General features: G+C 40.3%; 1 protein-coding gene across 1 annotated transcript in view; it reads right to left on the bottom strand.

Moving 5' to 3' along the window:
* The window catches only part of LOC105457039 (zinc finger protein rotund-like), a 143,481-nt gene that overhangs the window by 52,600 nt on the left and 76,457 nt on the right, over positions 1 to 14,424 (bottom strand). Inside the window, exons 3-4 of the mRNA XM_011701455.1 lie at positions 13,342 to 13,410; positions 13,208 to 13,259 (exon numbers count right to left, since the gene is read on the bottom strand). Of these exons, the coding sequence (XP_011699757.1) occupies positions 13,208 to 13,259; positions 13,342 to 13,410 (121 nt within the window). The remainder of the gene's footprint in view (positions 1 to 13,207; positions 13,260 to 13,341; positions 13,411 to 14,424) is intronic.

Below are 14,424 nucleotides of genomic sequence, written 5' to 3'. Positions count from 1 at the left end.
GGGGGGAGGAGGAAAGGAATAAAAAAATTTAAAAAAAGAAGGAAATTAATGATTTGCACCGCCCTCCCTACCCCCTCATTAATGACTTCATAATTTATTAATAGCTCCTTTACGCCGCTCCGCGATTGCCGCTTGCGCGCATCCTCCGCTCGTTAAGTTCAGTTCAGAAGCGAGGACCCTTCTCTTACAAGGACGGGGGCATCCCGTGACTTTTACGACAATGCACGTCGAGTGCGTTCGGTGAAGTGTGCGCGTAGGCGGTGGAAGATGCGCTTCTCTGAAGCTGACAGCCCACGCGCCTCGATTTCGCTTAGAATCAACGTTAAACGTGCAAAGGATACTCGCGAGAGAGTTCATGCATGCCGGACATTACGTGCAAGAGCGTGTCGATCCGCGCGTAATCCAAGTAGGCAAAGCGACAAATAGACGTCACACTGTCGCATCAATCCGTTTATTTAAATCACATGAATATGAAAGATGCGCTTTACAGGACCTACACTCGCCGGCTAGCGAGTGCATTTGAGTGTTTGATATTGATATTAATTAATGATAACTGCCAAATCAATAGCTATTTGCAATTTAGGGCAAACCTCTCCGGTGCAGGTGTTTATTTTAGACTGTTAGAATGGCATTGATCTACATATATACAAAATAAACGTGATATATTATATAACATTAGACGTAGAGTTATAAATACAAGATTAATTTTAATAAAATACCATACGCTTTACATATATAAAATCTATATTGTGTTTAAATTTCTTTAATTACTTCTTTAGATCCGAGCGATTAAATGAATCAACATTTGCGCGGAATCAAAGTAATCGCTAGGTGATGATAATGTTGCGGCATAATGAGAAAATGGCGCGAGTATAACAAGTATAATATCGAGCGCAGCATCAAAGTTCAAGGCGCGGACATACTTAATGCGATGTAATTCCTAATAACTTCTCCGCTGAAAACCGCGCCGCTTACGTAACATTTAAAAGTTTATACTTACACGGAAAAAAAATTGCTGTTGCCACAACCTAATAATTGTGATAATTTTCGCCCATCAATTTAGAAGAGTTATAGGAACTAAAATACTTTGGAAGTGATTTATATAGTTAACTGAACTCTCAGCCTCAATGTTGTGACGTGCAACTATATTATATATATCTCTCAATTATATTATTTGTTGTACAGACCATACTAGAGAGACAACAATAATGCTTCGGTTGAGGCAACCACATATATGAAGATATTCTAACCGAATATTATTTATCCTAAGCACTACGGTTGTGACAACCGTACTGATGAGTATACCTTAACAGATGAATGCCATGTAACATCAAAATAACTTAAATTCACATGCATTTCTTTTCCAAACATAGAGAATATTGTTGTAACATCCACAGCAATTTTTTCCGTGTATAATTATGTAATATATACATATCGAATTAGAATTTACCGCGATCTGCGACACGCTTTATTGCTCTTGCGTCTGTCGCGCGAATCTATACGACGTTACGCGGCCTTCTTTCTCGCCTAATTGCCCCGGCGCATGGTGTTACGCAATCAATAAGCACGCATATACTACAAGTCGAAACCATAATCAGGCGTTAAGACAGGTGTGAACGGTGGTTATTTCCGATGCGAGTTAAATAAGCCTCACGTACACGATGTTATTACTAGGAATTTATTTATTTTACGTCGCGTATACCGTTTTCATGCCGCCCAGCAACACGCGGTCGCTCGCATTTCTCTCTTTTAAACACGCTCTTTTACACGAATGTCGCGCGCTCGGAAGAATTTTCCTCTCCCCTCGTCTCCCTTGCCGCGCAAAATCACACGTGCCATAAACTTTATCTAGCTCAGTTTCCGATCTCTTTTGTGGACGGCGTTATTTAAATTTACAAATGTTAATTACATGCGCGCTATTTTAATTTTAAAGCGGCACGGCGGCAGGGGCGTTTCGTCACGGGGAGTGGAGCCGGCGCACATGGATTATTTATCAACTTCGCGCCGTCGGTGGCTGAGAAATTTGCACAATATATCCTCTTTGCATTATAACCGAATTCTATGCGCGCGGGCACGTGGATAAACTTGAAACTTTGAATCCGCTGAGTCCGATTCGCGCCGTCGGATAATCGGCGATCGCCTCGGACTGCGCGACTCGCTTCCAAGAACCAGACATCTTGCAAATCATCGTCCCCTCGATTCCCGCAACGCGATTCATTCGCGCCGCCGCTCTTTTCGCCTAATCGACCAATCTCGGAACGCGCGCGCGAGATATATACGTAACGTTCTCCTCGCGGCATAACTAATTGATCTTTCCAGCGCGCTTGAACTCGATAATTATCATTTGCATGCGTGATCTCGTGCGCGCGAGAGTCGCGGTACTCTTTGGCCGTAGCACCGGCGATCGAAGGAGAGGCGGTGGCCTCTCTTCTCGTCGCCGGTGCTACACGCGGCACACATTGCCGGTGGAAAAAAAAATGCGAGAGACCCGCGTAGGCCTCAGAATAAAATGCGCTACACCTGTTTGCAGAAGTCAGACCAGGCGCATGAAAATAAGGATATAAAAGCGAAAACGTAAATGGAACTGGACGTGGACGAAGAGAGTAGGGGGACCGGCTGGTTTACAGCGTTCGTTCGTGGAAATCTACCTCTCCTCTGTATAATCCACGTAATCTCTACTACACGATCCTTTACAACATTTCGCTGGAAATGATGTTGTACCGCCCTTAAATATTCCTCGATTTTTTTTTCGACTAACGTTTGTCTTGCTTTATGATATTGTGTCACACTTTTATTGTGAAACTTTGACATACATCCAAGTTACCGTCGATTTTAAAGAAGATTAAGAAATTTAAATAATAATTATACAATTAAAATATAAACAGATTTCTAACCGTCGTATTAAAGAGATAACTTATACGTCATTTAGACAATGGTAACTGCAGAAAAAATGAAAAACATTCGCGATAGAAGCATTGCTTAACTCGAGCCTCTTCGCAACTGGACTGGATCCACCTTATTTTTGAGCCTTTGACTCGGCGACTCGGCCTTTGTCACCGTAAAAATGACAGAAGCAGGAAGATCAAAATATTTCTCCCGATCCGAACGGACGATAATAATATATTTTCATGGGGGACCCAACTCGCGTTGAATTTCATATGTAAACGTATTTTCGCGCACGTGGTCCAACCACATTGGCTGGCAAAATACAGCGGCGCTTAAAAACCATCTCCCATTTCCATCCACGACACGCGTGCGCAGCACGCACGCATGCATGCATGCACGCACGCACGCACGCGTTTGCGACGAGAGCGTTAATGACGTATGACGCCACGCACCTCCCGGCGTTATTTGCGGTGCGTAATTTTAATGGAATTATCGCGTCTCTTTCGGCACCTACGCGAATAAAAACTGTTTTCCTCGCGTCGTGTTTGACCATTTTTGAATTAACTTGACTAACGCATCGTTGCAGTCTGCATATATTTCGCTTCGCCCTTTTGCAAAATCATTTATCTCTTTTGCGAATCGACGTGCATAACGCGCATATATAAATAAATTTTTGCAAATTTCAATATTAAATATTGTCAATTGTATAATGCTCATATTATAAATGAAATTCCATAAATTTTATTATTATATATTATACGTAGATAATACTACGTAACGAGTGAATCTATCACACAGAAATTTATGCAAGAAAATAAGCATGTATAAACATCTCGACCAATGAGACACTCAGCACAAGATGAGTAATACGATAGTATGCGATAGTAATGCGTGTCAGTGCTTTCATATCTGTAAATTTATACAGAATAGTTTAAACAAGTTTATGATTATCCATTGGAAATTTACATCACATTTTTTACATTTTTTTTTTTTCGTCGCGCAACATTTGTCTTATATATATTATTTTTTCCATTGCCGTAGATTAAAGGAAAATGAATCACTAACAGGAAATTCTCTTTATTTAAATGCCTTAGTGAAGAATATTTAGATGCAAAAAGTACAAAGTATTCATATTCTGTGATAACAATCGTAATTACAATGTTATAAGAGACATTGTAGAAAAAAAAAGGAATCGGAAGTATGTGTTTCCGAAGTAATATGACGAAGAGTCGAAATTCTAACGATCGACCGACTGGTCCTCTTCTCTACTCCGACTTGCGGGAAGCGCGAGTTAATAATAATCGTGGGAACGCGGCAATTATATCCAATGCAACACATTTAATTGTTTGCTAGCTGCGTCATACCTCGTGTGACGCAAGAAGCCTCGACAAATCGGCATGCCGAGAGTCTAAGAAAGGAAAACGAGATCGGAATATAGATCTCTAATGTGATGACAGTCGCGAAAAAATTAATTTGTTGTTATTTCTAATTGAAGATCTACAAGATGAAGTTTATGAGATCAGTAAGTGTTCACGCGAAAGTAAAGAACGATATATGTGATTAAGATATAAATTGCATATACAATTTATATTTATAAAATTTTATTAAAAAAATAATTTATTTCCATTAGTAAACTATTTTCTCGCGTAGCACCGTAAAACAATAATATAATAATAAAAAAATATTCTCATGCGACGTGCGCTTCAGTGAATGATATATTATTTTTGCGTTGCAAAATTCTTCGAAAGACGAAACAAAGATGAAAGTTACGCACAAAAGGTATTTTTGAGCGCTGCATGAAGAATGCAAATTTGAATGGATTAAATCCACGTGCTATTATCGCTCGATTCATTCGGATTTCACTGCGAGTCATAAGTGCATCCACGTCGTGTCGTGGCCTGCACTTGTCTCCCAGTCCTTTATGAATATTCACCGTTTGCGCGATCGTCGCGAATCGATCCTGACGTCATGCCTAGAGTCGATAGGATCAAGGATCCTGCCTCCACTCTCTGCATCAATATTGCACCACGAGGCAATCCGTGTGCGCGATGCATCTCTCCTCGTTCTTTCAGTTTATTTCGCGGACTTCTCTTGGAATTTCGACTATCGTGAGTTAGCAATATGTCAAGCCTCAGGGTCGCATTAGTATTAACAGGATAGAGATTCGTAAAGAAACAAAAAAATATACATACACACAAACACACGCGAAGTACAACCAGACCGAATTGCCTCTACAAGTGTATACGAAGCCGAACGTATAACGTCGTACGCACATACCGAAAAATATAATGCACGCGTCCAATATATGTATGTTTATGTGCACGCCCATTATTTATATTTACATATATCGATACGTGTATTTGGAGCTATTCGTGTACGTGGCTTCATATAAGGTGGACGCTAATGTTGAGGTCGGTAGTAAATTATGCAAATAACTCCTGCTGGGGAAATGTCAGTGGTTGCGCGAACGACGGTCGATCCATCGACTTGCAATCGGGGTCCGTTCGGCCGCTCGTCCGACTGCGAGCGGCGGGCCACGGGCGGAACGCGCGGGGAGCGCGGGCAGAAAAAGAGAGCGGGAAAAGGAAACGACGTATGAGATTATGAGAAGAAGAGGAAAAGAGATGTAAGACGGCGCGTTGCGATGTGACTAATGCGAAACGGAGTGGCGGTATATAGGCGGACGGATGTAAATGGAAAACGCGCGCGAGCGCTATAATCAACGAGAGAATGATACGTTTTCCGATAAAAACAAATTCGCCTTATTCGTCTTGGGGGACGTATAAGTGCATTACTTCGCATTACGTCCGTTTATTTCATGTAAATTACCAGTCTCGGGCAAATACGCGTTACAGTATATTGCGTTCGATGGCGATGCAAAGTAGGGAAAAAAACGTTTTATAAGCCCCATAAAGAACTATGTATACACTAATCTCTTTAGGACTGCCGTTAACGACTCATATAGTCACGGGATAGCGTAGAGAAAAAAAATTACTAATTTAACAACGCGCACGCCACGTTTAGAGACCTTCACAATTCATTTTTCCTCTAAACAAGAGAAACAAGTTCAACGATCGAAGGAATCTTTTTACATTCAAACAGACGCACATTCCACAACCTGGTTAACTGTATCCGGGATTATTGAATCCCTTGTTTGTGCAGTGCGGTTTACTTCTGCTTCTTTGTAAACTCCAATCGGCACTGTGAAATAGATATCATCGATAGCACGTAGAGCGGAACGATAATGACATGTTTGATTTACACGTGTGTTTGATTCAACGTATACGTACTTCAATCTTTACGTGTCCGACGGGAAATATATATGTCCCACTTGCAATTTTTCTTCGTGAGTCCGCCGAGATCTGTTCCATCTTCTCTGCCAAAACGGAAATTGCCGAAAAAAGAAAAAAGTAAAAAAAAACCATTTAATTTGATCGCAAGAGGATCGGCGGCTCGTATAGGAGAACCGATATGGCGTAGAATCGCATTCAGTCTTTAAACGGACCCTAATCCAATTTAGATTCAAAGATTAATTATATATACGTTTACTGATGGCAATAAATTAATTATCACTTGTCACTTCATATCAAGCTGTATAACATAATCTCGAATGATAGATCTAAATCAATATAATTTAACTTATTGCCGCGCTTTACGGCTAAAAGAAAGATCACTTAACAAATAATCGATGTAATAAAAATCGATAAATATAATATTTCGTCGTAATGTTTCTTCCTTTTGTTATACAGGTAAGGACGATTGCGCGAGAATGTGTCAACGTTTTCGCACGGTACGAAACGAATCGACGTGCATTTTCGGCGATGAGTCGTCGTGCGGTACACGGAGCTATTATTTTGACTTAAAAGATTTGGAGACGGAGTGACGGCAAGAATAGAAGTCGGATGCAGTTCTGGAAAGAACCGCGAGGTCACCGCGAGGTCACCGCGACGCTTCGTAACCATAAGTCCGCCCGCCAACATTAAACTGCCATTGTGGTACGTATATTTGTATACGTCAAACCGGTCTCGGGAACGATTTTTAAAGTCTTCGGGAGCAGATCGATCGACCTGCGTCTGGACGTCACATATATGTATATATTTCGAGAAGGTATTTTCGAATAATTTCGTCATGCGTTAAACCGGTTGGAAAGAAGGGAAAAAAACGGCAGAATGCAAGTTCTCATCAGACGCAATTCTTAAAACCCGTCCTATTATATGCGTCGTCCAGGCCGACACGACAATTCTAAAATTCGATCTGTAATTACTTGTTTTTCGAATTAAATTTTTCTGCCTGCAAGTGGGTGAGACACGCGTTGACGTCTCTCTTAAGATTAATTACAATACTTGCACTTCGTTGCACATAACAACCAATTATGTTGTACAAGTTAGTTGTATAGCAAGCAAAAAATTTAATATTATCCAGGGTCGGATGTAACAATAATATTTATAGGTATCTCGTAATTTAATCTACGCGATCGAAGGATTCTCTTTCTTGAGTGTAGCTTTATTCATCCGATGAATTTCAAGTGAGCCGTAAAGTTTCGTAAGCTTCGAGAGAATATTAATATTAACTCGGCAAGAAAATGTTTCCGTAAAACTGATTCTTAGTTTACATTTCATAAACAAATCCCAGGAACATTCCTATGTAACGCATTTTCATACATTGGAGCCGTTACTTTGAAGATTAACGCGCATTGTATATCGGAGAAGACATCAGAATGAATCGCTCCCCGTTGCTTTTTGTCTTTTTTCTTCTTTTTTTTATTCTCTTTATCCGCGTTACATAGACACGACGATTTCATTGACGTCGAACAGACTGTTCTAAACGGCCGGATAATAAAAAATAAATCACCGGCGGAATTATTGACGAGCCTGACGGTATCGATTATCCGGTGCGAAAGGGACACGGAACGATTTCGGTGGCGAAGGTTAAAAGTGCGATATGAATTACGCGTGACGTTGATAATAATTCGCGACAATAATGGGGAGTCCCGATGATTGGCGGGATTAATTTTCGGTTGCGACGGTAAAATCCATTTGCTAATCGTGCGATACGACGCGATACGTGCCGTCGTTATTTCACGTTCTGTGTAGACCGTCTCTCACAGCGCAAAACCCTCAATTCAGACAATTTATTTAAATTTACAGCTCCCTTTTTCTCACCATCATAAAGTTTATTTATTGCCGCGTGTATATCGCCGACGTGACGGCCGTTATTGACAGAAAATGAGCGTCATTAGCCTGTCCGTTTGTACGTATTAAACGAATCAATTTGACGTTACGATCGTGTTGTGCAATACCTGGTAGTATTACGATAATATCGACGCGAACCAGTAACCGATAAGATCGTTTTCGCGAGGACGGCCCTGTAAAAGCGCGATTCGACTCGTTCCCGATCGATAGAACGCCGCAGTGTCGCGATATAAAAATCGCGAAACGACGTCGTAAAATGCGAGCATGAAGGGAGACCTTTACTCATGGTAAAATCTCCGGGAAAACCGCGTCAAACCGACGTGGCGACGGTAGAAGGGCGGACGAGGAAAGCGAGAGTGGAGAAGCCGTAAAAACACCTCAAGTACTGATCGCGGAAACTAGACGATCGCCAGACGGCGACTACGACGCTTTAAATGACGTCGTCGCCGTCGATTTTTGAAAAACATGCAGGATGTTCTAGAACGAAGAAAACTAGATACACAGCATTACTCTTCGTTTAAAATCAATTCCGACGATCTTCTTTTTTTAGCAAAATGCTAGTCGTAAAGTTTTTCAACTATAACCTAATAAAAATCGATGAATTTTGAAATAAAAGATAAAAATAAACTTGGAGGCAGAAATAAGTCATTCGTTATTCCAAATTTCACTATAAATAACATTACCTGATTTCCACCAATTCTGTAAATTCTATCAATTCTTTAACAGACTGAACAAACTGCTTGCAAAAAATCGCACTGACATCATTTAACATCTAATGTAAAACACTGGACAAAGTTACCAAAAGATCTCATAGGTTATTCTAATTGGTAAACTGTTTATTTTTGATGGAAAAAAATGTGAAACATAACAGCGCGACGAGAGATAATCCCTCGCCAGGGGAATTCCCGTTGCATCTTCGCCCTCCCGCATCCACTCCCTTCCTTCTGCTCCGCGTGCACGGACACGGAAGACTCCAACTTTTAATTGACCCCCGAACTCTTCGACACGTCGTAACCTATGTCGAGAGTGTAGATGTAACAGAGTTCTAACCGCGCGCGTTCCAACACGTTTTTCGTCCCGCATTTGCACAACGTGCTTTGATTCCGCGACGAGAATAAATGGCTCTAATTGAATATCCGCTTATTCATGAATGCTGAAGTATATCGCACCGTGTAATATCTATGCATTAGAACATTCCGAAACTGCTCCTTCCTCGGACAACAATTGCTATAACGCCGACTAAAAAAAGCGTAACTGTTTCAGCTCTATATTAATTTTAACTTTTCTTCCAATTCAACCTCTATCGATTTAGTAAATGCAGTCATCCTTTCTTCTACGTTGATCGGATGTAATTGCAAAACATTAATGCATCACCATTATTGTGGAATACAGAGCGACATCAGTTTTGAGGAAACTTGAAGAATGAGATGTCACGCAATTATATTACATATATACGCATGTATTTGAAAGAATGTGCGCGAACTGATTTCCGTGCATGTCTGTTTACGTGGAACAGTCGGATTTTTATCGACCTGTTTACGAGCCGATTCTACCCCTTCGAATACGAAATGCAATCCGTTTCCTCGTATGTGCGCTCGTACGGGAAGAAATAAGAGCTCGAGCGAGAGGAAAGCCCAGGTAGAGTGTTTGTTATTAAAAAAGAACAACGCTTTTCCCGCGTCCTCTTTACTTGCGGGATATTTTCATTTGTACATTACGAAGTAACACGAGATGAGACACGGATCCTCTTGCTGCGACGTAGGAAGTTGTCGGTAAAATTATTACGAGAGTACCTCTTCGCCGATATACTTCCAAAAAAAAAACTCCATTAACCCGTCAGAGGACGGAAGTTCAAGTAGCTTTTTATAATCCGGTTAAAATTAGTGTAATCCGATTCTTCGTTTTAACGATTCAGCTGAAAATATCTCGTAATAATCAGAGAATGATCAAGAGGGCTACAGAACATAAAGTAAGTGAAAGCCGTGTGTTGCATTAACGCACGCTCTCCTCCATCGTTACGTCGGATGAGACATTCGGAACCGAGAATGAAGGAAGTGCCGTCTCGGATTTAGTTACCTATGCGAGGCACTCAATGATCATTAAAGTCATTCACTAGTGGCGTTAAGATTTCGAAAAGCAGAGAAAGAGACGCGTCTGGCGTAATCTTATCTTCTCTTAACGCTTCAACGACAATTTTCGCGATATTTTACGTTTAAAGAATTTACATGTGCGTTAATCTAGCTAAGAACGTCGCTTCGAAAGTCGCAATTCCAATAAATTATCAGTTATAAATTATCGACCTTTCCATATTTTTTAGATGAAAAATGTTAAATCAAATGGAAACTTATAATAAAAATTTTTAATAAATTGCGAGAATTATTAATTAATAAGAAGAAATAATTTTTATAGAGTTAAAACGAAGACTTTTATATAAAACCACTGAAATCTCAGAGGCAAATGAAATCGCGAAGCTCACATTATTTAAGGGTCAATAAAATTTCAGAAATATTCGATCTTCCGACAGGAATTCGTCACGTGAGAGACGCGCCAGTCACTTTTACGATTTCTCGAATTCGACTCGTCAAAATACATATTCGCCGGTCAAATAAATCATACGTGCACGTTGCGACACGTCCCGTCTGCTTTTGCCGCGAGGCTGGTGTGTATCGCGACAGATATCCTGGAGGCTGCCGACGAGGAATTTCCAAACGAGCGACTCGCATTTACTTGACGAGCGAATACGATAATGAGACGGTCCCGCAAGAGGGGGCCTTGAGGCTCCGTCGTCCCACACACATCCTCCGCCTCCGCCACTTATATTCGCGGGGCCCGAAATTTCGGCGTCATGCGATCCGTACATTAACGAATAGTCGAGGGTCTTTGCGCAATTGCCAGGCCGACGGCTAATTTTAGGGCCCGTCTAACGTCGAGAGCCCGATGGGCACGGAGCGCGAAAAATGTTCCGCCGATGAAAGAGAAATTTGGATTTGAGACACGCGATGCAATAATGATCGTGCACACGCGCGGGCAGCGTTTCGAATCGACGCGAATCCGAGCCCGCGACTAAGCGGTGAATTAATAGAAGATAAGAATAAAAGATAAGAAAACAAAATTGGAGAGATATAACAGACGTAATAGGACATCAAATGGAAGTGCACGATCATTTAAAAATATCAGAAAATAGTAGCAATGTGTGTACGTAGAAATAAAAGTCAAATATATCTCCCATCCCAGAAACTTTGTTAAGTAATAAGTAATAAAGTCAAGTAGAACTAATAAATAAAGTAAGGACTAATGAAAAAAAAAGAAGAAATATCGCAGTAATAAATTTTGTTGTAATCGCTCAATAAGTACGAAGTTTTCGCGCTAACCGGATAGTGACGTAACAGTGGATGACGACGTGTCGGATATCGTTGCAATAATATTTGTCGCGGAGGCAAACGCGTCAAATTACAGGGCAATATCGAGGGAAATGTTGCAGGTGGTCGTGCAACTTTTTTTCCCCTCCCGCCCCTCCTGCCGCCCCACCCCACCGACAGGTTTGCGTTTCTCTATGGTATGAATCACTGACGAGAGCCCGTCTCGATCCTGACGAGAATGGAAGGGTGGCGGGCTTATCTCGTAAATGGCCAACCTAGGCCGGTCAAGCGCGCGTGCCATTGGCAGTGAAAAACATGTATTGAAACGTGCCTCTCCTTTTACGAACGAAACCACCGATTGCTTAATCTTTCCCGACAAGGAGAAGGAGGGGGAAGAGGCAAAGAAGAAACGACGGATTTTATTTACCTGTGGATCGGATTGTTATCAAAACTGTTTGATAAGAAAAACATTCGTCTTATGAGGTTGATGTTACACTGTCTTATACTAACAATTTCTATATACGATGTATTGATTTTTATATCTTCCAAAAATGATCGAATACTTTTAAAAAATCTAAAATTTTATAAATAAATTAGAAAGCATCTTCTAAAATTTTATAATAAATCTGATTTATCCAATTAAATCCAAAACTTTCTAATCAAATCCTAATTTAAAACAATTTGAGTCTCCTCTTTTAATTCTTCGTTGAATTATAGGTACATGTGAGATTTTTATCAGCTTTGTACGTTAATATCAACTAGACGTTAATATAAATTTTTTATTTATTATATATTATTTTGTATGTAAAGCAGACCATATACCATATATCATATAAATACAGCATCTCTGAATACAAAAAAAAGACTGACTATTTGTTTGTTCATTTATAGAGAAGCCACGCGTCTCATTATTAAATAAAAACACATACAAATCACAAGAAAGAAGGAAAATAGTCGAGAAACTGGACTAATGATGTCAACAGGTGAAAAATAAGATTCTAAATGTAAAAAAGATTCAGGGATGCAGCCTATACAGTACGGTCCGTCGATAAATTCAGGTTTGTCCGTGTTTTTTTTGCTCAGTGCAGTGTCCCCACTCTTTTTCACCGACTTTTTCTTTCGCTCCTAATCGGCGATCTTACGTCACGCATGCAGTCACAACCGGTTCCCGGCCGACGGTTAGGTCTTAGGAAGTGTTTGCATCTGATGCGAGGTCGCGACGTCAACAGATACCAAGACGAAGCGAGACGGCGAAGTCTCGGCTATGGCAGCGCGTGATTTAACTGCCTACGATGATCCCAATTTTTCAGACAAACAACTCCTCGATCTTCGTCTCGATTTCACGATGATGATACACGAAGCATCTGGGATATTACTCATATATGTCTGATTGCACATTCTTTGACAAATTTGCAGTCACTCTGTCTTCAATGGATTTATTTATCAAACGCCCTTTCCATCGTTTTGTCGTTTATAACATTAAATATTTTAATAGTAAATCTAATTGCAAGTCCATCGAAATTAAATACCCGAAATTGTGTGAAAAATTGATAATGTTACGGGAGATAAAGGCCTTGGTAATTTTTTTTATGAAACATAACTTTTTATCTGCGTTACTATCACATTGTCGTATTTCTGTGTCAGCAATTATATATGTAATATAGCCTTGACAGACTAATGATTGAAATAGTAAAGCGGAAACGTCAATCCGCGCGACTGAAAGTATACGGAAAGGTAACGCGAGACATACACAAGCATTGAGAGACTCACCTTTCTGCAGCTGACCATGGTCCGCGTTCATTTTCGCCTGCAACAGAAAGTGCTGCGCTTCACCAAGTAGAATTAGCACGACGGCCGTGTATATGAAATAGACCACTAAAATATTTCGAAGTGGGTTGTCTCACCTCGTAACCTTGTTTCGCGCCCCGGCCGCCACCCCAGTAGTCGCTTTCCTTGTCGTGCGGGGCGCATTGCTGCAACACAGAAGAAAGTGTTGCTAATTAGTTTTAGCAAGTGTCTCCCATCGACTTTCAACTGGCTTAATTTAATCATATATTAACTTAAGAAAATGAAATCTACGAAATGCGTATGTGAAAATAAAATTAAAGAGGAAGAGAGAGATTGTAATTTTTTAAATATATTTTAATATTTTCTCTTTTCTTTTTTAATAAACTTTAATAACTTTAATTTTAAATACAAATATCTTTAAGTATATATCTGCCTCCTTTTTAACAGTTTAATTTACTTTTGATTCTTCCGTTAAACGAAGCATACACCTAGCATGAAACAATTTCCCAACAAGAGATGATGGTACATATGCCGTCCGTATTTCGTTTGCCATAAATTATTCGACATTTTGCTAATTACTAGAAGCGTGCTTCCGCGAGAATTAATCGTCCGCGCCACCTTGCTATGGTCCATTGGTGGCACGCATGGGGCGACCACAAGAGCCATCGAAAGATGACCCCGTTTCCCTTCCCACGACCCTTCAAACCACATCCATCCCTCCGGCATGACCTTCCGCATCTCGACGGAACTCGCGCCAGGTCGCGTACCTCCCCGAGAATTCGGAACGGAGCCTCGTAAACCCCAAAAGTTCGGACTACTTTCCTACCGAGTTTCTAAAATATATAAGATTCTGTGTACCTTTCTTAGAGTTATAATAGAAATAATATCTTCCCGTATGAGATATCAATTTTCAATTATATAAAAGTATCCACTGTTGTGTGATATAAAAACAGCTTTCCCGTGCATCGTGAAAAACATGTTGTCCGTATCCGGAAGATCAATAAATAAATGAGAAAATGTATTTAAAGCATCGAAAATATTGCCTCGTAAGTATCATATTCTATCGTATTTTGACTATAACAAAAAACAAAAACGATGGCAAGTCAATGATAGATTATTGAATACTTCTCGTATGACTCACAACGTAATTGGTATAATTTATTTTTTGTTATCCAATTTTAAAATGTCTCGGATAAGAT

The sequence above is a fragment of the Wasmannia auropunctata genome, unplaced genomic scaffold, assembly GCF_000956235.1.
Source record: "Wasmannia auropunctata unplaced genomic scaffold, wasmannia.A_1.0 LD335400.1, whole genome shotgun sequence".
Classification (NCBI taxonomy): domain Eukaryota; kingdom Metazoa; phylum Arthropoda; class Insecta; order Hymenoptera; family Formicidae; genus Wasmannia; species Wasmannia auropunctata.
Note: the sequence above shows the minus strand (reverse complement) of the source record. Positions and strands in the feature narration are given on the sequence as shown.